At 36.1% G+C, this 24,698-nt stretch overlaps 1 protein-coding gene across 3 annotated transcripts in view; it reads left to right on the top strand.

The window, feature by feature from the left end:
• Window positions 1-20,745, top strand: part of LOC118735543 (centaurin-gamma-1A) — a 387,419-nt gene extending 366,674 nt beyond the window's left edge. For 2 of the 3 annotated variants that reach the window (XM_036465346.1, XM_036465347.1), the window contains exons 3-9: window positions 5,981-6,122; window positions 10,875-11,009; window positions 11,172-12,722; window positions 12,802-12,919; window positions 12,995-13,213; window positions 19,298-19,442; window positions 19,518-20,745. In XM_036465346.1, the coding sequence (XP_036321239.1) occupies window positions 5,981-6,122; window positions 10,875-11,009; window positions 11,172-12,722; window positions 12,802-12,919; window positions 12,995-13,213; window positions 19,298-19,442; window positions 19,518-19,982 (2,775 nt within the window). In that variant the 3' untranslated portion in view covers window positions 19,983-20,745. Of the gene's footprint in view, window positions 1-2,549; window positions 2,741-5,980; window positions 6,123-10,874; window positions 11,010-11,171; window positions 12,723-12,801; window positions 12,920-12,994; window positions 13,214-19,297; window positions 19,443-19,517 lie in introns of those variants that run through there. The other variant, XM_036465348.1, reaches the window with a different exon arrangement.
• The last annotated feature ends 3,953 nt before the right edge of the window (window positions 20,746-24,698 follow it).

Below are 24,698 nucleotides of genomic sequence, written 5' to 3' on the forward strand. Positions count from 1 at the left end.
TATTTCTAGTTCAGCTCAGGGAAGAAAAGACTCCTTCTCTAACCTTCCCGTCGAGTTTGGAGTCAGCAGGGTACATGTATAGCGTTTCGCATGTGGCTGTTATTCCGGTATTTTCGAGTTGGTATGGTAATTTTTAAGTTTTTACGCCATCGTCTTTTAGATTCTCGATTGTCCGGATGCACAATGAACCGGCCTCTCCGAGTCTTAGGGCTGCAATAATGGCTATCTTGCCAGCAATTACGTCAAGCGGAGGCAGATGTAGAAGCCTTTACCCTTGCTATCACCATCATCATTCCGGATTGCGTTGCTATTTCCAAAACCAATACAAAAATTTATGCAGTGTATTAGGAAAAGATAAATATACAACCTTCAACATATGCAATACATTTCTACCGTTTTACTCGCAACTTATGTATAATTTTCCTCACATTACATGAATTGATGTAGGATTGAGGAGTTAATTGAAGTTATGTACAGTTGTCCACAAAATAATAGGAGTGCGATATTTTGACCAGTTGTGCCTAGGACCGTCAACAAAAAAAAATTGCCAAAAATCAACGCACTTTTTAGCGACTTTAAACTTGCACTTTGTTATACTAAAATTTATGGGCTATAAAACTGCATATCTAATTTTCTAAAAAATATCAATAAAAAGTTTGCAAATTTTATGAATTTCTATATATTTGGCACAGTGTTTGAAATTTCGATCTATGTGAATTTTGTTACATAGTGAGCTATACTTTTATAAACCAAAAATTAATAAACGTTAAAGAAACAAAATATAAATATATTTAAAACTCGGAAAAATATCGCACTCCTTTTATTTTTTGGACCACTGTACGTATACATATACAGTATCGGTCATATCTATAGCACGCCATTTCAAAGTGATATTGTGTGCCACTTATGTTTATTTATTTATTTTTAAGAATTTTTAATTAAAATATAGTTCATTCTCAGACAAACCCCATATAAACCCAAGCTTAACAATTTGTAGAAAACTACAAAAAAGTGCAACAAATTTTCACCTAAATTTCAAACTTTTTTCTCGGAAGTGTTGGATTTTTTTTGAGTACACTGTCTTTGCCCCTTCAATTTTAGTCTAATAATGCGCAAGTTTCAAGTGGCTAAAAGTTACCGCTGATTTTTTAGAATTTTTTTCGCCAAAGGTGTTGCGGATTTCTTCCATTATTCATTATATGCGACAAAAAAAAAATGAACGGTAATTCGTAGCCACTTGAAATTTTCACATTATGAGACTAGAATTGAAGGGGCTAAAAAATTGTATACTCAAAAAAAAATTAACACTTCCGAGAAAAAAGTTTGAAGTTTAGGTGAAAATTTTTTGCACTTTTTTGTAGTTTTCTACAAATTATGAAACTTGGGCTTATATGGGGTTTGTCTGAGAATGAAATATATTTTAATTGAAAACTCTTAAAAATAAATAAATAAACATAAGTGGCACACAATATCACTTTGAAATGGCGTGCTATAGATATGACCGATGCTGTACATATGTATGTATATCTTCATACATACGAACACACATATGTATGTAGAGTTTATTAGTTGTTATTTAATAGCAAAAACAAAAAATGTGATTTGAACTGAACTAAGCCGGTCTAAACGGTGCAGCGAATTCACTTTTCCTATTACTTGTATGTATGTGTGTAGTACATATGGCATGTCTAAATGCTATCACCACCATCAACCACCCCAGCCACCCACCGTAGATCCTGCGCCTTCCGCTGCCAGCGCTTGTGTCGTGTACGCTTCCGCTTTGACGTTGTAACAAACAACAGCCGAAAGCAAAAATTCAAATAAAATAAAAAATATATTTCATGCCAACATTTTATGCCCATGTATATATGTGTGTACATATGTATGTATGTATGCGCCGCTACACGCAAGGATATGTAGTCATCAGTCATTTGCTGTGTCGCCAGTGCGTCGCTCGAGGACATCATTACCATCCACAGAAACCCATAACTAGAACCGACGCCAGCCACCGCCACCACCACCTTCACAACTCCCAGCGCCAAGTAATTGTCTGCCAACATTGTATGTTTGCATGTATGTACATATGTATATGTATGTATGCCACCACCAACAACTCCTGCCACTTTATCATGCTTGTTTCTTAACGCCGTCGCCAACATAACCATTCATATTTGTAGCCGTCGCCGATGTCTAGCATTTCGGCATAAACAAAAAATGGATTTTCCCCGGCAACATCAGCACATCGCTCACCCCACACCCCACACCCCACACCCCACACCTTCCTACTCGCCTATCGTCAATATTCACAACTTTGCTGCGCTAGCAATTTTTCCTATTTTATTTGAATACAAATGCACACAATAACAATAAAAACAACAGCAATAGAAAATCACAATCGTACACAAATACATACATACATATACATGGCGTTGGCGCTGAAGCTTTTCCACAACTCTGTTGTATGTGTACATGAACAACCTTATTCGCTTCGAATGTGATTCCTGTTGCCGGCTGACTGCTTCACTGCCTTCCTGGTTCGCTGGCTGGTTGGCAAGTTAGTGTTGTGTTAGCTGGCGAGAAAGACGGCAGCAAATTTCGAGCTTAGTGTGTGAAGTTGTGAAAAAATACAGTTTTTAATTGTCAAAGGCATACTTGAAGGCGCCAAACCGCTTAAATCATACTAGAGATTAACAAAACTGAATATTCACGAAATTTTCGGCATTTTGTTGTTTGAAAACTGGTAAGCAAATATTGTTATGTGAGCAAAAATAGCTTAAAGTTTTGGAAAATCGACGCTATTCTGTCGCTAGAGTAGCTTCCCGAAGCAATCTGTATACATACATACATATATACAACTTTGCATATGTATGTATATGTCTATTGTTTATATGTATAAGTAAATTATTTAATTTAGCATTGCGCTCAGAGAGAAAGTTTTTGTTACTCCGGCTGTGCCTTGAAACTCTCCAAAGTACACCCTCACAACCTCTTCGAAAAAAAACACTGTATACACAGGTTGCAGGCTGAATTTGCCACCTTTTTTAGCGCACACACACCTTTGAAGCGACTTGCATTCTGAGGCTGATAATATTTTATAATCCTGCGCAGTGTGCAGCAGCATTCACGCCGCCCCAACTGCCACGGGCAGCAGCTTCAGATTCAACAGCAACAAAATCTACTGTTGCAATAAATAGCACTAACAACTTCAGATAAACATACAAAATATGTAGTATCTATGCATGCACATTAGGGTGAATCGGAAACAAAAAGTTTGGCGTTTCTAAATGACAATAGCGGGGGATCGTTGCCTTTGGACGTCAATGGAATACCCCGAATTTTTCTTAAATCTATCTATATTCTAAGTTATCTATCAAAATCATTTCGAGGTATGCAGTTTTGTAGCCCGTTGAATTTAGTGTAATAAAATACAAACTTAAACTGGCTACGAAACACTATTGATTTTTGGCTACTTTTTTCATGTTGTTAAAGAATTTGGTCTATATAAAATTTAATGACCTAGAAAATTTCATACCTAAAATTTTCTATAAATGATTTTGGTATGAGTAAATCATGTTATTTGTTTAGAATTTACAAAAATCTCAAAATTTCAATCAAAAGCAGAATCCAGAATTTATTAAGCGATTTAGAAAAATTGTTCAGGACGCCAAGGCAAAGATCCCCCGCTGTTAGAAATTCCAAATTAAAAATGTTTGGTTAAAGCTCACCCTAATGTGCATACGTGCTCTGCATGCAAGGCGCAATGTGCAGTCAGACAGAAGTAAAGATACAAACTTACATGATGTATTTATGTATGTATGTACATTAGGAGAGGTCAATTTGTATGGAAGATTTTTTCGACGAAGCGCGTATAGCACAGAAGGATTCTACGTATAATTCTAAGCAAATTTTCCGAAGAAGCCATGGGTCTATAATCAATTGGAGTTTGGCAAATTGCGAAAATAAGTTTCTTAGCATTTTGCTGTGGTTTCGTAAAGAAGTGCTTAAATTGTATATAAAAACATGCTATAAGGGGTTTTTTGGTATGAGGAATCCATTTCTGTACTTTTATTTTTCCTAAAACTTCTACCAGAGGGCGCAACAGCGAAAAATTTCATATTTTCTCCGAAACATACTTTCGCAATTTGACAAACTCCAAATTGATTTTAGACCTATAGTTTCTTCGGCAAATTTGCTTAGAGTTTCGCGTAGAATCCTTTTATGTCATACGCGCAGAGTCAAAGAGAATTTACCCGTCCTAATGTACATACATATACATACATATATCCACACGCAAATGTGCACTTTTCTTGCCTAAGTACATACGCTATACATATGTATACGTATGGGTTTTTCTAGAGATTTTTTTGAAAAGTTCATTATCCTGTGCCTTGACTTCTTTGCTGGTTGGCCGTTGGTTATTCTACTTTGAAACTTTTATTTTATCATAAAACTAGAGAAATTTAAATTCTTTTTGTTTTTTGATCATTCGCTAACCAAATCGGACATAAACAAGCATCTAAATTACTTACTTTAAAGCCAATTGCTCCAGCTTGCATACGTGTATGTATGTATGTAAGCACGTAGCTGCGGCTTGCCCCTAAAACCACGCTACATTGCTCTTACCTCCAATTTATTCATTTTGCATGCAATTCTAATGCGCGCCATATTATTTTTCAAGCCTGTGTGAGTGCACTTTGCAAGCGAACATACACACACACAGCTGAAAACAAATTTAAAGCTTAAAGAAATTGCATTTCATGCTGAAAACACTTCGGCCCGAGTATTGCTACCGTAAATGTCCCTTTTTCGAATTCAGACCACATTTTTAGTGTTTTTTTTATACACTTCTTTATGCCTTTCCGCCTACTTTCAAAGCTTTTGTTTGTTCGAGCACTACATAGTCGCCCGTCAACACTTCTAAATTCATGCACATACAAATATACACCTATTCTTTACTTGTATTTTATTGACTTACAGACATTAGTATGTACAGTATGTGCATTAGACCGTACCACGTTACAAGCAAACAAAAAAGTTCGCCGTACACCTCTGAAACTGAAGGATTTTGGCAAGGCAATTTCGTTTTATTTTCCTAAGCCTGGTGGTCGCTTTTTTACATTTTGCGGTGACACCTACATTCGACAATAAACAATTTTTTTAAATGGTTCTACTGGAATAAACGAAATAAATACATCCATAGCAAAAGTTTAATGATTTTTGCGAGCTTTAATTAGGGTAGTACGTAGGTGTGGTAAGAACTGAGATCTGGTGGGCGCTTGAGGTTAATGAACTTTGCAACAAAATAAAAATTGTCCTCTCGATACAGGATCATTGATATATATCATACTTTAAGAGCAGACTGTTAATGCCGATGAAATTTAAAAAGGCGTTCAGCCAAAAAGAAATTTCGCATTTGCCTTGCAAAAATATTTTAGATTCGAAAGCAAACTTTTATTCTTGTATGGCCTAATGTACATTTGTATGTATGCACATTTTAGTATAGTATATGTTATTTGTTTTGTTATAGCTGGCTGGTACCTTGGTTACTTAACCTTTACTTAAGGCATAGCAAAGTCAAGGGCTTGCATATTTGCAAGTATTTTGCGCGTTTTGGCAGCAAATTCTTTAGTATACTTACTTACATATGTATGTACATATATGCGTTTTTTAAGTGCACCATTGTTTTCCTCGTTTGGTTTGAAAACTTTTTTTTTTGTTTTTATTTATTGCCTCTTTACAACATTTCGCGGCAAACGTTTTTATTTCCAAATGCGAAGTCGAACTGCGAAGTTTTTTTTTTCAAATTGAAAGCGTACATGCGTATATGTACATATGTATGTACATACTTATTTCAATGTATTGTTTTATTTTCTTGAATATGTATATTTTTTGTTCGCTAATATAACACAAATTTTCATTATTTTCTTAACAATGCATTATTTACTTATTGTATTCAACCCTGTTTTCTGCTAACTTACAGTTTGCCGCTTGGGTTGATGCCGTAATTTTTGTCTTTAGTCTTGAGAACGAAAGCAGCTTCAATACAATCTACAACTACTACAATAAAATGGCGCATTTTCGCAATGGTCAGGATTTACCAATGATTTTAGTTGGCACTCAAGGTAAGTGTTTTGATTTTTAACGCTTATGTAAGTATTTATGCTTGACATTCACCCCTTGAAATGACTGCCTCGACAATTACTTCATTGATCTTAAATTGATTTATATATTTGAAAAGAGCTTTATTAGCATTAAAATGCGTTCTGTTTTAAGTAAATAATAAAATTGCATGTGATTTTGTTTCGAAAATAAAAATAAAAATTATAATAACTAATAACATCGAATATAGTAAAACTGCGTTTTTAGTTTTTCTCTCTGACGTCAGGATTTTTTTATGAAGGACTTTGAAATTTGAAAGCTATAATAACATACTTCAAAAAATTATTTAAAAAAAAATGCAGTGCAATGTAGAAAAACAGTATTACTATCAAATTGAAGAGAAAATTCTGTAGAATTAAGGCCGATTAAATTTTTTGGTGCATAAGGACGATTAGGCATCAAAAATGTCCTTTTCACATTTTATCATTGAATATCCTTTAAATTTTACAACAATTATTTTCTGAAAAATTATATGTTAAGGACTAATATTCACTCGACCACATCCTCGAATTTCGTCCTTCTAACTTTATACGCTTAAAAACATAAAACTAATTAAGAGGACATTTTCAATACCTATTCGTCCTTGTGAACCAAAAAATTTTAATTTATTTTAATTCTACAGAATTTTCTCTTTCATTTGGTGCCCATACTGTTTTTCTACATTGGAATGAATTTTTTTAATAATTTTTGGAATTAATCATATCTTCGAAACTACAAAGTCCTTAAAAAATCCTGACGTCAAAGAGAAAAACTAAAAACGCAGTTTCACTATATTTGGCCCACAGTTTTGTGAATATATTAATTGCTTCATGTGTTTCCATTTTTTTTTTTTTGGTTTTTGTCGCACGATGTATTACTTTTAATGGAATTTTAGTTTCTAAAATCATAAATAGTAATTTTTTACTTAATGTAATTTTTCATTTGGTGACACATTAGTTTTATTACACTAGATTCATTCGTTTTGGCAAGAAGGACACTTTCGCCGTTTAATTTTAACATTTTGGGGGCGTAAAATTTCAAAAATGATATATTCAGCATGCTGCAAAATTTTTTTAATTAGGTTGCACACTTCACAGATATGTTGTATTTGTCTCTAATATGAACATTATATTTGAAAACTGCCCAAAGTTATTAACAAAAAAAAACAAGTGTGACTTTTTCGAGTGACAATAAAAAATTTGTAATTTCGGTACTTTTTCGCCTAAATAAACGTTTTAAGGCTAAAATTGTTCAAATGCTTGATTTATTTTTAAGCGTTTTTTTTCTCTGGCGAGAGAAGAAAGTGACACTAAAAAAACAACTCGTGATATTTGCCCATGTATACCCTAGAGGTTTACGCCGACAGGCTTTGCGGCGGCGGCGTGTTCAACTTCAAAAAGAATCGGCGGCGGCGGCGACGCCGGCGCGTCTGGTAACGCCGGCGCTACTGCCCATAAGGTAGAGTCCAAAGAGCCATGAGGCTTCTAATCTCATCATGTCATCAGATTATAATTCTATTTAATTCATTCATTGAATTCAAATGTTGAGTGACTGCTGCTGATGGATGGGCGAACAGAAGAAAGTCTATATAGTATATACATACATTAGGTTTCCCATTGAAAATGATTTTTTTTTGAAAATTTAAAGACCCTACCCCCTAATTTGATTCGTTTTTATGAGAAATATTATTGCCTATTTTTATAGATTTTTTAAAGGCCATTTAGAGGTCGCGGCCTGTCGATTTAGGTCAGAAAATACGATTTTCTAGATTCATGAGTTTTTGAGAGACTATTTTTGCTTGAATTTCAATGAATTTTTTAAATTTTGACCATCGATAATTTCCACAATTTGAAAATATGTAGTACTAAGGTACAAAAAAACGATTTTCGATGGGCACCCTAATATACATACATCTCTATGTACTCTAAAAATGCGTATGTACTATTTCAATTTAAAGAAATAAAAAAATTTAAAGGTTAAGTTATTGGGGTAATTTATGTCGCTATCAATAAAGTTTTGCAATAAGCTTTCAACCGTTATGTTAAATTACGGAGTTCTTACGATTTTTTGCGGGTTATATATTGAAAATAAGGTTGGCCTACTTTTTTCCAAAAGTTTAACCCATCAACTCCCACCACAACGGGCCTTTTTGACCCACTGTTTATATGGCTTATAAATAGTTAAATTTCCAATAATATATTAAGTGCCAAATTTTTCTAAGGAGAACAGAATGTAATGCAAAATAATAGTAATTTTTACCAAAAAGGGGGACTTCAACTCTGTGTAGAAAATATTGCGATGCGCGGGAGCAAAACCTTCCTGGGGTTTGACCACTACTTAGGAAAAAAACTTTTCTACCCTATTCGACCCTAATTTAACTGTAATAAACGCTGTCGATCGAAAAACATATTACCTATATATTTTTCTGAGTTACGCTTTTTTTTTAAATGTTCAGTGGCCCAAATTATGCCAAAAAAACTTCTTTTAAAAATGTAATTTTCATTTCGTAAAATAGTGCTTTTATACGAGTAGTATTTAGTTCCTTCAAACGATGTATTTCAATGTGCATGCAACATGAAAATTTTGTACAAAATTCCCTAGGCGCCGAACGCCGCCGCCGCCGCCGCCGCGCCGATATTTTCGTAACTCGGCGGCGGCGCGTGAGAAATGACAAAAAACGGCGGCGGCGGCGGCGTGGCCCGGCGGCGTATACCTCTAGTATACACTGCCGGAAAAAAGCATTGGCACAGAGAGTTTTTGACAATGAATGCAACAATTTTTATATCATTTCTTTCCGCTTATTTTTTATAAAAATATGGTTCATACTACAAAAAAAAAAAAAAAACATAAAAGTATAATTTCTAAAATATTTGCAAAACTCATAAAAATTCAATAAATTTGCATATAAATTTGAGACATTTTAAACAGATTTCTTTCGAGTATACAGTTTTGTAGCCCATTCAATTTTAGTACAATAAAGTGCAAGTTTAAAGTAGCTGGGGCTTACCGTTGATTTTTGGGAATTTTTTTCATGAAAAAAAAATGTCGAAAATACTTTGAATGGAAAAACTTAGAAATTTCTTCTTATTAGGCGCTGTTACCGCCTAAGCGATTTTGGCTGAATTCAACAAAGCACGCCGTTCGTTTCTCTTCTGTGCCAACTGACGCCAATTGGAAATGCCAAGTGAAGCCAAATCCTTTTCCACTTGGTCTTTCCATTGCAGTGGGAGCTTTTCCTCTGCTACCACCAGCGGGTACCGCGTTGAATACTTTTGAGAGCTGTAACGTCGATGTCCATTCGAACGACATAGCCAAGCCAGCGGAGCCGCTGTATTTTAATTCGCTGCACTATGTCCATGTCATTGTAAAGCTGATAACTTCCATGGGCCCGTCGAAGTTATTTCAGACTTAATTTCCACGAAGATCATGACATAACTTCCATGGAAGTCGAAAACTCGTGCGAAACACCTTCAACAAAAGAAATCTCAAAAATCAACAGAATTGACGGTACGGACGTATGTATGTGCACTCTTGCCTTTACTTTTCCCGCCCTTTCTTCCACATGCAAGCAGAATTGAATTCACCTACTTGGACCGTGTAAAATACGTCATACCAATACGACTTAATCAATATTAATATCAATGCTCAGTCAATCACTTAATCAGTATCATAACCGATAGCAATATCAATATTAATACCAAAACCAAATTTAAGGCCAATGCCATTGTCATTACTTTCATGGCACATTTGTTGTTATAAAAAAAAAAAAAAATATGGAGATATTTACACGTCATTGAGCCTGAGGCTTACTGGGTTATATTATACACCAAGTTTTCGGCAAATGTTGTCATAAATAAATGCGAAATAATATTTAAGCTTATATCAATGGCTGAGTGGAAGATCGGCCTATCTCGGCAGCTGGTTCGAAAACGGCAAATTTTTCAAGAACACCCTATCTCAGAGGTTTGTTGGAGAACGCCCTTTCTCAGAATTTGATTAAAGAACACCAGAACACTCCAACTCAGCAAATGGTTCAAGAACGTCCTATCTCAATGTAAATTCAATATATCGGCAGATGAGATTAGGCGTTTTTGAACCATTTGTTAAGATAGGGCGTTCTTCAAACAAAATTCTGAGATAGGGCGTTCTTTAGCCAAATTCGGGAGTAGTGCGTTCTTGAGCCATTTTCTGAGATAGGGCGTTCTTTAGCCAAATTCGGGAGTAGTGCGTTCTTGAGCCATTTTCTGAGGTAGGGCGTTTTCGAATGGTCTGCCAAGATAGATCGATCCTTGGTCCTTGGTGTGTAGTCCATAAAACTCTTACATCTTACAAGACTGTATATATTTTTTTTAAACCCGTCCAAACTTATTCTGCTGGTATTGAAAATAAGTAGTTTTTAGCTAGTCATTTCTACTTGGTATCAAGCACATTCAGTGTTATATATTTGTAGTATAATGTCGCTTTAAGTTATGTGCAGTTATTTAAATTTAACAGGAGAAAATAAAAACCTTTCCAATCCAGTTTCTTGAAGCACTTATTTTGCATACAAAATTCGCATATTCCAAGCTTAAACTTCTCCAAACCTATCAAATTCCACAACTTTGTTGAGAAGTTATTGTATTCTTTGGGACTTATAACATTTTCTGTGACTATTTTTGACTTAGCAACTTTTTATTCTAAGCTAGCGATATATTAAAATATATGTACTATATTGCATACTCTTTTTGCCATTTTAGATGCCATTAGTGAGCGCAATCCACGTGTGATCGATGATTCGCGCGCGAGAAAATTAGCAAATGATCTGAAACGTTGTTCATACTATGAAACGTGTGCGACGTATGGTCTTAATGTAGAACGTGTTTTTCAAGATGGTAAGCTCTTGATTCCAACTCAAGTATTTAAATCAGAATTTGAAATCTTTTCATAGACGAAATTTTCTTCAAATAAGTATTTTGCTTTTTTACATTCTAACTTCTATCGATTGCATTAACTATTCTCCAAATGTTCATTAACTAATTTTCCCTACTCGACAGCTTGTCAAAAGATCCTCCAGCAGCGCATTCCCCTACCCCCCACCGTAAATTCCCGACCCACAACGCCGCAGGGTACACGCCTCGGCATCGCTTCCTATCATCATAACTCGACTAATCATGGCGGCGTCAATGCGAATGGCTTCTCGGCCTCCACCTCATCGGTGCAAGGCGCCGTCTCCACCAGCAATCTAACGCTGCCGCACCGCCATCACGCGCTGTCCACTTCGTCACATCACATACCAATGCGCATGAGCGCCGATTTTGTGCATAGCGAGCAGCAACAGCACAGCTTGCCACCTAATCAGAAAGCGTGGCAGCAACAACAGCAAAAGGAGCAGCAACAACGTGATCGTGAGCTTTCAGTGCACACAAACGAGAACAACAATATAACCAAATTTACACCAACACATCAGCAGCAACAACAACAGCATTCTCAGCAACAATCACATCACCAAGCAGCTGAAAGTTTGCCGCCATTAAGTTTGGTGCCACTGCGTGAGAATAAGGATAATGGCAGTAGTGGTGGTGGTGGTGGTGGCAGCGGCGGCGGCGGTGGTGGTGGTGGTGGTAAGGATCTGCCGACACCCACATCTACGCCCACTACAAGTCGCAAAAGTCGACGGCGTTCAAATCTCTTCATACCCTCCTCCTCGAAGAAGGGCGAGAAAGATTTGAAGAATGGCGAATTGGGTAGCGGACGATCCATACCAATCAAACAGGGTTACCTGTACAAACGCTCCAGCAAATCGCTGAACAAGGAGTGGAAAAAGAAATATGTAACGCTCTGCGACGACGGTCGGCTCACATATCACCCGTCGCTACACGATTATATGGACGATGTGCATGGCAAGGAAATACCACTGCAATATGTAACTGTGAAGGTGCCGGGTCAAAAACCGCGCGGTTCTAAATCGATCATCACCAATAGCGCGCTTACAACATCAATGCATGCGAATGGTCGTAGTCATGGGCAAAATGGACTAAGCGAAGGCATTGGTTGTCTATCGATTGTCAAAGATAACAAGGAGAAGAAGCTAACGGAAAAAGTACTGCTCACAGCCTTCGATACGCTACGCGAGCCAGTCAAATCGAACTCTTCGCAGCAGACCAGTGGCGATGAGGGCATCGCCATGTCCAACTCCAATTCACAGACATTTATCGCTGGCAGTGATAGCCAGCAACATTTGCAGCAGCAACAACGTGAATTACTCGCCGTTAATGCTGCCAACAAATTAGAATCTCAGACACCAAATGTCAAGAAACGTCATCGTCGCATGAAGAGCAGCAGTGTGAAATCGAATGAAGTAGACGATTCAGATATTTATGAATTTTTCATTGTATCTTTGGATTCGAAACAGTGGCACTTTGAGGCAGCAAGCTCTGAGGATCGTGACGACTGGGTAGCTGCTATCGAGCAGGAGATCTTCAAGAGTCTTCAGGGAATTGAAAGTACGAAAACTAAACCGGCGACCACAAGCGAGCTGGCCTCAATGGTTGCGATACGTACGCGCGTGCCAGGCAATGGCTATTGTGTCGACTGCGATGCGCCGAGTAAGTAGATTCCTAAAAAACGGTATTTGGTTAGAAGTGTTCGAAATGTTCGCTTACACTTAACTTTATATTATTGCAGATCCTGAATGGGCTAGTCTAAATCTGGGTGTGCTAATGTGCATCGAATGTTCTGGCATTCATCGCAACTTGGGTTCACACATTTCCAAAGTGCGTTCGCTGGGCTTAGATGATTGGCCGTAAGTGTTTTTTTTTTTGTCTAACTAGTCAAAGTGTGAGTGACTTATGTATATGCCTATTTGTTCGGTTTGCAGTGCCGGTCACCTTAGTGTAATGCTAGCTATAGGCAATAGTCTAGCCAATTCAGTGTGGGAAGCAAACACACGCCAACGCAGCAAACCAAAGCATAATTCTACACGCGAAGAAAAGGAAGCGTGGATACGCAGCAAATATGAGGCTAAAGAGTTTCTAGCACAGTGCAATGCGAATACAAATACGACGCCGGGACAGCAATTAATTGAGGCGGTGATCAGGTAAGTTAAAGAGAGAAAAAAAATATATATTTATTAAAAGATAATTCGGCCTTTTTCTAAGAATCATCACATTAATCGAACCTGTATAGACGATTTAAAAGCAGGGATGCGCAGCCTATAGCCATAATTTATTATCGGTTTGGCAGCTACAGAGGTATAACTTAAATTTGAGGCAACATTTTCTCCTTTGATTCCAATGCATTTTATTTACTGTTCAACAAAACGAACCACCAAAACTAAACAGTATGGCTGGACATCCCTGCTTTTAAGAATCGCTATGCTAAATTACGTGGCATAACATCACATCCCTTCCATGAATAAATTACCTAATTCACCACACCTGAACATAATTTTATAATAGACAAAAACGATACAAAATACGGATATAAAGTACCTCCCTGACTTACACATCGAGGGCTTCGATTATACCCTCTATGTACAATTGTCACAGAAATCGCCTTTGACTTAGTTGTCACTGCATAAATGTCATCTTACCATTATGAAGGGTATATCGATGCATTAGAAATTCGCTTTTTTAATATTCCCTAACTGGCTCTCAGACACTTCTCCATATCAAAATTCAATACCATATATTAAACCAGGCGCAGATTTATTGGCATCTTTAGAACGGCTCTGAAAGCATTTCCTATTTAAATTTAAAACGTTTTTTCACTTCACCTATTAAATTTCACATTTGACGAAAAGGACCTTTTTGCATTAATGCTGCCGAAATATAGTATACACTGAGAAGCATAACTGTAGACGCATTAATTTTTTGGAGTTTGCGTCAACTTAAAGAAATTTAGGAAAAAATCGGTGATGCCAGGTTAACGGCCCTTTACGTTCATCAACTCGAAGGACCAAATCTATTTTTTAAAGCCTTTGAATAACAAAGTGCAAACATGTTAGTTTTTACTGGTGCATAACTATGGACGCATTATTTTTAAGCGTGCATGTCAAGCTTGTTAACCATTTTGATTATAAGATAACTATTGATTTTGGACATTTCATTCGTTTATTTCACAATGTTATTCGGTAGGCAGGGATCAGACACTGATAAAGGGTAAAGTTTAACGTCTCGCGAACATAACACCGAAATTCACGACAAATTCGAAGATTGGCGCAATTGGACAAATAAGTGCGAGGTTTTTTGAAAAATTTAGGCTATTATTGACCGACCAAAGTAACAAAAGGAGAAAGTTATATCCCCACATACGCAGATTAACGCAGATTTTTTGCAATTCTAAGGAACTCCTTGAAAACTTCATTAAAAAAATCGGAAGGAGTTACACATAATCTACTCTGTAGAAAAGGGATGGGCAGATTTTTGGCTCTTAAAGCAGTCAAAGAGCCAGCAAGTGCTGGGCCAGAAGGCAATCAGTTTACCCTGAGAACGGGGTTGTGTAAAAAATACATTAAAAGCATCATATATATTAGTAGTAATGAGAGTCGTAGTACAAGAAATTACATATACATTTTGCATTTATCACAGTTTCTGAACGTAAAGAAACTCTCCGGATAATATTTTCATGATCAAAGATGCAACTTAGTAGAGATGAATATATTCGAAGCCTACTGAAACAATTAACGTAATAACCAACGGTATCAAGTACCCAATTGAACCAGCACAGGATGCCGCAGAATTTAAAACTTATCCCCTACCATTTTGGATTGGGAAGTCCTGTGCGTTCAAACCTAGTATACAGAACAAGAGTAAGATTTTTTAACTAATTAAATTTAAATGAGGTTCTGTTCACGCTCAATTATCAATTATTACTTAAATAAAGCAGTTAATGTGCATCTATAGTTATGCACCAATAAAAAATAACATTTTTGGTTGCACTTTGTTATTCAAAGGGTTAAAAAAAGAGATGTGATCCTTTGAGGTAATAAATGTCAGAGACCGTCAACCCGGCATTACCGATTTTTTCCTAAATTTCTTTAACACGCCACAGAAAATAAATGCATCTATAGTTATGCACCTCAGTGTATACATATGTATATATACATATGTATGTACCCTTGTGGTCAGCTGATTAAGTCAAGTGACATTTTGACTAGTTTTGGCTATTTTTCTTTTGTTTATTGAATGTATATATTTTTTTACGAAATCTGAAATGTGGATTTATATGGCGTTGATTAGGTGAGGTGCTAAACTTTATACATATATGTATAAGAATATAAACACTAAATAAACAAAAGAAATATAGCCAAAACTAGTCAAAATATCACTTGACTTAATCAGCTGACCACAAGTGTATGTGCCATGAAATCAAAAGTTACTATAGGTTTCAAAGGCTAAAGTCAATTTCAGAAATAACAGTAAAATCACAGTAAAGATCAAAAATCAGAACCTAGTTTTATACAATTCCAGGTTCTAATATAAGTTTTTAACGTATTCTTACATGTTCGCGGTGGACGTCAGAAGATTTGACATAACACAAGTAATTTTTGAGCAAAAAAACAAAACCGACTTCAATTCTCATATAAAAATTTGGGAGTACCGTTAATTTTTGCATGATCCAAGATCGGATCTAAACCAGATTAGTATGCGACCATACGAAAAGAATTATCGAAATCGGTTGCCGTAGTCCAAAGTTATGCGGTAACATACATAAAAAAAAAAATATTCCAACGAACTCCTTTTGGAAGTTAATACTATGACATAAAATCAACGTCTATATCACGCCTATGCGATGCCCTAATTATGCTATAATATCATCTGGTATCATAAAATGAATAAAATATTCAATGGCAAGTCAAGCCAACATTAGTTAAAATTGATACATGAAACCGATGCGACATCATTATCAAAGTGTCAGATAACAATAGGTCATGTAATTAAAGTTTTGAGTAAAAAATCACGCGCCCGTTAGAGAAAATCGGTACGTGTCATCAATAACGAGACATACATATCATATTACGCCGCAGACTACTTACATTCTGAGTGGCAAGCACGGTAACTATAGTCAAAATCGATGCGAAATCAATAACACATCATGTGATGAACATTTTCAATAACCATAGAAGAATGCGCTGCGACAACATCATCATATCATACGATATGCACTCAAGATTATTGAGTCACGTGATTAAATTTTCAGCGTAGAATTACATGTATCAATACATTACATTATGTGATATCATGTCAATAACATATCATATCACAGCGATGCGGCGTCGGAGACGTACTTAGTACTTTATGATAACAATAATTGATATCGATTCGACATCCGTAATAAAAATTTTCGATAACGAATCAAATTGACAACTTATACAATATATACATACAGAGATACGTGTGCTTGAAATAAACGTGACATCACCAGCATATCTTTTGATACCACGTCAAATGCTTATTTGTACCTGGATAAAATTCCACACAGGTTAAAAAACAGTATCATGCTATATCTCTCAATTTGACAGGAAATATTTTTACTTAAGGCATGTGTGAATCGGTAACAAAATTCTATGGGGAAAGCTGGTGAATAATATTTTTGCTATGGTGAGACAGTTTTGCCAGTTGTGTAAAATGAAATATTTTTTGACAGCAGTACATTTTTGATAACCGCAGATTTATGCGGAATAACATATTACAAATTGAAATGAAATTAATATTTTAAGAAAACATCTATCATTATTGATTGCAATTCATCAATTGAAGCCAAGGCATATCAAACAGGTAGTAGCATTAGAGCAAAAACAACATATGCGCGTATTTTGTTGTTGCTTCTGGTATCGAAAGTGTCAAAAACTGTTCTTATTTATTTCTTCTAAATCAAATCGTGCCATGGAATGGAAAAAAAAATAAAAATTGTTGCAACTTCCAAAAGCTGCTATTCAATCGCAAGGCACATTAATACTGGTAGAAGCCAAAATGACGTTGCTCTCATGAGAACCAAACCTTTAAACTTCAACTTGTTTTTCTTTTATTTCCTATATTTCGTTACGCTTTGAATGTCATATCGTTGTTTTTTTTAATGTTCGTTAATAACAAATTTTGATTAACATGTGAATTTGAGTAGTGTTGTGCGGTTTATACTTAGTGTATGTGTTAAAAATGCAACACCTGAAGCGTTGTTTTTTATGTGGTTTTAAATATGAAGCAGATACCACTAATTGTTTTTAACGTGCCTCAATGTCCTTCGCGTAAAGAGCGTTGCGAAAACAGCTTTGGGGCACAACTGCAGCGAAATGCTTTGCTGTGCGTTAAACATTTTAAAGCAGCAGATTTCATAAATGCACCGGGAGGTACAGGAAAGGCACTTTTGATACCAAGTGCTGTTCCTATGACCCTTATGCCGGAAAGTCCCTCCAACTCATAAATTAAAAACAGAAAAAAACATGCAAATTAACAAATTTTAACTAAAGAAAAAAAATAAAAACAAAACTTCAAATTTACTCAAAAACGTCAACCAGCGAAATGTAATTTTTTATTTTTCCTTACACACGCTCATTTTTATTTTTACTCTCCCGAAAACTTTGACTTTTGTACGTTTGATGTCAATTTGGCTTCTACCTGTGTTTATTGTACCATGGTTGCAACTTCCAAAAGCTGCTATTCAATCGCTTGTTTTGTATGGAAAAAGGTTTCACATGCTAATAGATTTTAACAATTTAGAATTTTTGTGAGAATAAATTAAAAACATTTCATTTTTTTGAGACCAAATAATTTGAAAGAAATCAAAACAGCTGCTCTACTGATACTATCTGTTCAATGTGCCTTGATTAAAGCTTTTATTTAACGAAAAATTACACACATCAACATTCTTTGCGATTGTCAAATTTTTCTATGCATTCATCAAAAATTGCACTAGCCTCATGAGCTACTGAAATTTTATTATTATTATTTAATAATAATAGATTGGCGCTTACACATATGTTAGTGTTTAGCCGAGCTTCTCCACCGACTTGTGGCGTGCGCCTTGATATTGTCACACAAAGCGGAGGGACCTACAGTTTTACGCCGACTCCGAACGGCGATTGTATTTTTATGAGAAGCTGTTTTTTATGGCAGAAATACAATCGGAGATTTGCCATTGCCTGCCGACGGACGACCGCTGTTAAGAAAAAAACTTTTTTCTATATTTTTTGCGATGTTGCTTTGACCTCATACTTGTCAAAAATTTACTCGCCGCGAACTTTGTTACCGATTCACACACGCTCTTAACCGCAACACTCCACAGGCAAACACCGATGGCCTACCAACTGTCATTTTGACGAGCAATATGATTGCAAGTTTTTGCGTGTGGGCACTTTGATGTCTTGAAATGAGCATTTGCCGCATGACACCACCAGACAACATTCTCTCAATTTCGGTGTTTAAAAACATTTAAATCATTAAAAAACTTGCTGAATAATTTCCTAATACGTAATCATAAATACTCCGATAGGGAACAGATTTTTATTTTGATTTAATATCAAAATTTCATCGAAAAATATGGCTATCAAACTATCGAATTGCCTGCAATAGATGTCAAGCAATAAGCGCTGACATACATTGCAGCCCATGAGAAATAGGCGGTCTCCATTGGAAATATATTTTGTGACATGGTTATCACGACATCAGTGTTTTCCTGTGGAGACTGGGCCTAATTAAAAACTTTTACCAATTACCGCATCGCTGCTACTAGCATCGACACACAAATTTACAAATGTAGAAAAATTCAAGAAGTGGTCGTAATTTCTTGAAATTTTAATCCTAAAGGGATTACTTTGAAAAATGAAATCCGTTTTTTTTTACCCGCTACTAATTTCGAAAAACTCGGGTTAGAAAAAAGCGAAGGGATCACGCCCATTTATTTGTACCTTTTTCATGCTGTGTGAAATTTTTCCCACACTCTAAGTGCTATATGGAACGCATTCCATAGCGACGCAACATCAAAAGCGTACCATCTTATATCCTGAATTACGTTAACAGTACTTGAAATTAACGCAACAGTCTTGACATAAAATCGTAACTAAGACCACTGCATCCATAAATCAGATCACCAGCTCGCATCACGTCATCATACATATTAAGAAAAACCTAAGAAATGTAAATTATTTATATATCCATCATAAATTTTCCTCCCTAATATTCAGATCGGACATTAAGTCAATTGTCCTAATACTCGCCACCGCCAACAGTGAAGTGACCAATGCCAATGTAAGTCCACGTGATGTGCGAACACCATTGTTACTGGCTTGTGCCATAGGAAATTTGGCCATAGCGCAATTGCTGATTTGGGTAAGTCACCTGGGACTTTTCACTTTTTCTTGCAGTAAAGAAACTCATTTCATTCCTTTCTTTCAAAACCCATAGAATGGCGCCAACATCAAGCATACCGACCATGAGGGTCGCACCTGTCTGGCATATGCGCGCGCCGCACAATCATTAGCCACCGCCAAATCGTTAAAAGCCGCCGCAGCAGCAGCGGCCGCCGCCGCGAATACTGCAAATGGCTGCCATACGAATACCAATTCTAGCACCGCAAGCAATACGAGTTCCTGCTCATCAACCGCATCCAATACAGCGACGACTACAACGACCAGCAATGCGACAAATAGCGCTGCGACTAGTGGAGCAGCAGCGGCGGGAGCAGCAACAGCTACAAATGGGGGCATACCGGCGCCGCAATATAGTGTCGAAGAGACGACAGCACTGGTAGAGCTGCTGACAAGTTTGGGTTGTCCAGAGTCGGCGCCGCTGACGGCGAGTGGCACGCTACCAAGACGACGCGATACACTTGGCACGCCCTATGAGAAGACCGTATCGGGTGTCATATAAATTGGGAAGCAGCTGATGCATGGTAGTAGAAAAACAACGCAAATTGTGCGCTTGCGATTTATATTAAGTTCAGAGTCTAAGAGCTGTTCAACAGTCGAGAGTATAGGAAGGAGAAAGTGCAGTAGTGGCTCAAAATGGGCCACAAAATGCGAGCGTAGTTGTACTTGTAGTTATATATAGATACATATATACATACTTATGTGTGCGTCTGTCTAAGATAGGAAGTATTATCAATAACTTGTATGTAGCATTCATATAGAAAGTGTCGTCTAAGTAGAGCAGCAAAATCGATTTTTTAAAAGATTTTTAATTAGCAGCAAATTATATTTTTCATATTTTATTTCACATTTTAAAACTATGTGTTTAGGTAAAACCAAAAAGTGTGTGTAATTTAATTTAATAGAGACAAACATAGTTTTGCATAAGCTTGCGATGTATGTATGTACATATGTGCTCAGAAAGCTTTCAATTAATAATTATTAAATTACTTTATAAGCTCACATCCGCTGTCAAAATGTATTACATATGTAAATTGAAAAGTATGTCTAATTAAATAAGTTGAAAGAAATGCATACAGAAAGCTTGTGAGCCTGTTTCTTTATTAACATACAGCTATGCAGTTAATTTTAATATTTTATACTCGTCAAGAGTACGTAAAATTCAACATACTTAGTATAAGAAATAAAGTTAGATGTTTGGTTTAGTCAAGCAAGAAGAGAATAAACCCCTTAAATGGATAGCTATTGCTGCACCTCAATTTATACTTACGATACTTTTATGAGTTCGTTATACTGCAGGCGTTTTTAAGTGGCAAATGATGTGTGCGTAAAATAAAAAAATAAAAAAACGCTTTTATAAATTTTATTTATGTTAAAATTATGTATTTATTTTTAATGACATTTGTTTAAGTAGAAAAAACGTATTTAATTTTTTAAGAGCCGTCTTTCACAGTGACCAATTAACTGACTTTCGGTATTTAATGTCGTTTTCTAGTTAATTGATTGGAACCTAAAATCCGCCTTAATAAGAAAAAAAATATCCCATTTTTAAAGCAGAAAAGGCATTCTAAAAAGGCTTGTTCTTAATATGAAAAATTTTTCAGTTTTTTGACAGGTTTTTAAATTTAAAATTAAGCAAAAAAAATAAAAATTTTCGTTTCCAATTCTTTTTCCTTTAAGGAAGTCGTTCTTAACTGCAACAGAATCACTTATAAAATCGAAATTATGTATGTATGCCTGTATGAAAAATATCACTAAAATCGCAATCTCATTAACTAAAAGTATTGTGTTCGGCAAATAAAATTTTTAATAAATTAAAAGAGAAATAAGTTGAATTCTGACGTCTTCGCTCGTTATAAATATATTTATGTGTCGCACATTAATGTTATTTTTTATTAATTTGTTATTTTTTTTTATTTTTATTATTGATTATTAATTACGTTTAGTCAATGAATTGTTGCAACGCCTGCTTTGCTTCACTGTTCTACTATTTCTTAGCATTATATTTTCTATTTATTCACCAACGACTACGCTTCATGTTTATAAAAACAATCACTTATACGTACTACATATACATATTTTATTTCATGTATTGTATAAAATCTAATAAATTTGATTTGTTTTATCTGCAAATTAAAATATACTAAAATATTTCTTTGTTTTATTTTAATATTGAAAACATAAAACAAATTTAAATTGCTTAAAATTTGTGGAACGGTTGGTATGTATACATATGTACATATATCGTCACCGTCAATGCAAAACAACTCGAAATTTTGAGGGTGTACGAGACAAGCGGACCTTGGCAATGGCCAACCTCCGAGTGTATTTCTGCCATGAAAAACAGCTTCTCATAAAAACACAATCGCTGTTCGGAGTCGGCGTAAAACTCTAGGTCTCTTTTTTGTGACATCAAGGCGCACGCCACAAATCGGAGGAGAAGCTCGTCCAAACACTAACATAAATGTAAGTGCCAATCTATTATTATTATTATTCGCATATAATATGAATTCTGAAATTCAAAACTATGCGCTATAAACAAGTAAAATATGCAATTAAAATTATTTTCCTAATGCTCAATTGCTGGTACAAAAGTAAATAACACATTGTAGCAGATTTATTACATGATTGCATTATTTTATATTTTTTTCTATAATCACTATGTGTAAACACCTCATAACTGTGTAAAACATTTAATGTAAAGTTTAGTCTGGCAATGCTTTCATATTTTGACAGTTTGTTATTGTAACTATGTTTGTCCTTGTCTTGCATATTGCCAAACGTTGTAAGAAAACGCTATAAAAGCAGAGACTTTGCTTAAGCTCGTTCATTTGTGTTCTGGCGATCAGAAGTAAGCAGACTTGCGTGAAGTGCAACGTGTCAATGCACATTAAACAGGTAGCAGCATTAGATCAAAAACAACAAGCTGTGTGTATTTTCTGGTTGAATTTTTACTCCAAAAAGGTAAACAAAACAGTGAAATTTTGAAAGGCACGTCGTTAAAACCACAACGAAGTGTTGTTTGTTACAATTGACGCCCAACATAGTCGGCAATTTTTTTTTGAGGCGAAGTTCCAGACTGCAAAGCAACATGGCGATATCGTTGACTTACGAACAACTCGAGCGTTTGATGCGTGCAGTACCCACTAACAACGACCGTGTAGGAATTTTTTTCCACGTGCAGTGCCCGCTATAATGGCGAGCGTAATCCAATTAAAATCGAGGAGTTTATTGCCGCAATTTCAACATTTAAAATTGTGGAAAAAATCAGCGATGCCGACGCAATCAACGAAATGCCAACGCTGCTCGAAGGTGATGCTGCTGAGTGGTGGCGTGGCATAAAGGATCATGTTACTGATTTTATAGATGTGCTACGTAAGCTGCGCAAATGTTTTTCACCCCCAAGACCTGCATGGAAAATTTATGCTGAGATCTTTGAGCTGAAGCAACAAAAGAACGAACCTACGGATACCTTCATTCGGAAGAAGCGAGCGCTTTTTTCGCAGCTGGAGAAAGCTCCTGCCGAAGCAGAGCAACTAGATATGCTGTTTGGAATGTTACACGCACAGGTCCGGGAAAGAGTAGACCGAGAAAAAGTTACGTGCTATGAAGAATTGCTCAATGAAGCTCGGGAAACTGAACATTTTTTAAGCGAGCTTAAGAGTGCTAATGGTGAAAGTTCAATACAGGGTGAAAGTGTCGGAGTTGCGTCACGATGTAATTTCTGTCGCAAGACGGGCCACACGGCAGAAAACTGTTTTAAAAAGCTAACGGCCGATGCGGCAGCTCAGTCTGAGGCAGTTGCACGAGCAGTGGTTGCTGAGCCTAAATTCGCTTGCTACGGATGCAACACGCCTGGCGTTACTCGCGCAAATTGTTCCACATGTCGAAACGTAAAAAAGCCTTCCCATGGTTTCGTTTATTTCAACTCGCTGACTACCTATGGGATCGGAAGAGATATGCCTGTGGTTGAAATTCAGATTTTCGACATGCCCGTTCAAGCATTTTTTGACTCTGGAGCATGTGCAAGCTTAGCAAGTGCTAATCTAAAAGCGGTAATGGATTTAAAAGGATGCAAGTACCGAGAAGCCAGATGTGCATTCGCTTTAGCTGATGGGAGCTCGTCAATCCAAAACTGTTTGTCTACTGTGTGCAAAATTAAAATTGGTGGCCGTAGTCTTAACGCAGAGTTTATTGTGTTTCCTGATGCAAAAACTAGCCGCACTTTGATTGGTACCGATTTTCTGGAACAAGCTGGCATAGTCCTCAACATGGGTCAAAGGAACTGGCATTTTGAAAGTGATCCAACGCAACATTTTGACTTCGCTACTGCTTTACCGCTGAAGCTGAATTCACTAGAGACTGAGAAAGCGCCAAAAGCGCTGCCAAAGAGACTGCTAGTTGAACAGCTAGAGTGAGAACAAATGCAAATATGCGAAACATTTTTTAACAGCGCCAGAGCAAAACTATTTGGCAGCCGCCGCAAGAAAGCCCGGAACCAGTAGATGTTGACATGCACTCGAGAGAGTACACGTCAAAGGGAGAGATTGTAGCATTTTTATTATATGATTGCATTATTTTATATTTTTTCCTATAAGCACTATGTGTAAACCTCATTATTGTGTAAAACATTTAATGTTAAGTTTAGTCTGACAATGCTTTCATATTTTGACAGTTTGCTATTGTAACTATGTTTGTCCTTGTCTTGCTTAATAAAATAAACTTCAAAATTGGCAATATATGCAATGACTTAATAAAATTCCGATGTTTATATGATATTTTAATATTTTAAAGCGTTTTGGTTAATAACTCCTACATCAAGGCGAATTTATATGTTTCATCAGCGTTTGATTGTAAAATTTTGTATTTCGCTGGTGAGTGAGTGAAAACCTAATAATTTTGGAAATTCATTTGGGGAATAATAGCTGAAATTTGACAATGGCAAGTAGTAAAAAAATTAAAGATATTTTTGAGCGCATGTTATTATTAATTTATTATTTTTGCGCATATTTTTGCAACCGATTATCGCGCACTTCATTTTAATTGTATTTAAAAAAAAAAAATATTGAAAATCGCTTAAATCACTCAAATTAACCACGGCCAAAATACACATAAACAAAGAGTTGTAAAAATCAAAACAGAATTAGCAAACTTCAAAATTGCGAACGTCACAAACTTTTTTTCTCAAATGCTTTTGCAAATGGCTGCTTGTCAACCG

The sequence above is a fragment of the Rhagoletis pomonella genome, unplaced genomic scaffold (assembly GCF_013731165.1).
Source record: "Rhagoletis pomonella isolate Grant_MI unplaced genomic scaffold, Rhpom_1.0 Rhpom_scaffold_00003, whole genome shotgun sequence".
Lineage (NCBI taxonomy): Eukaryota > Metazoa > Arthropoda > Insecta > Diptera > Tephritidae > Rhagoletis > Rhagoletis pomonella.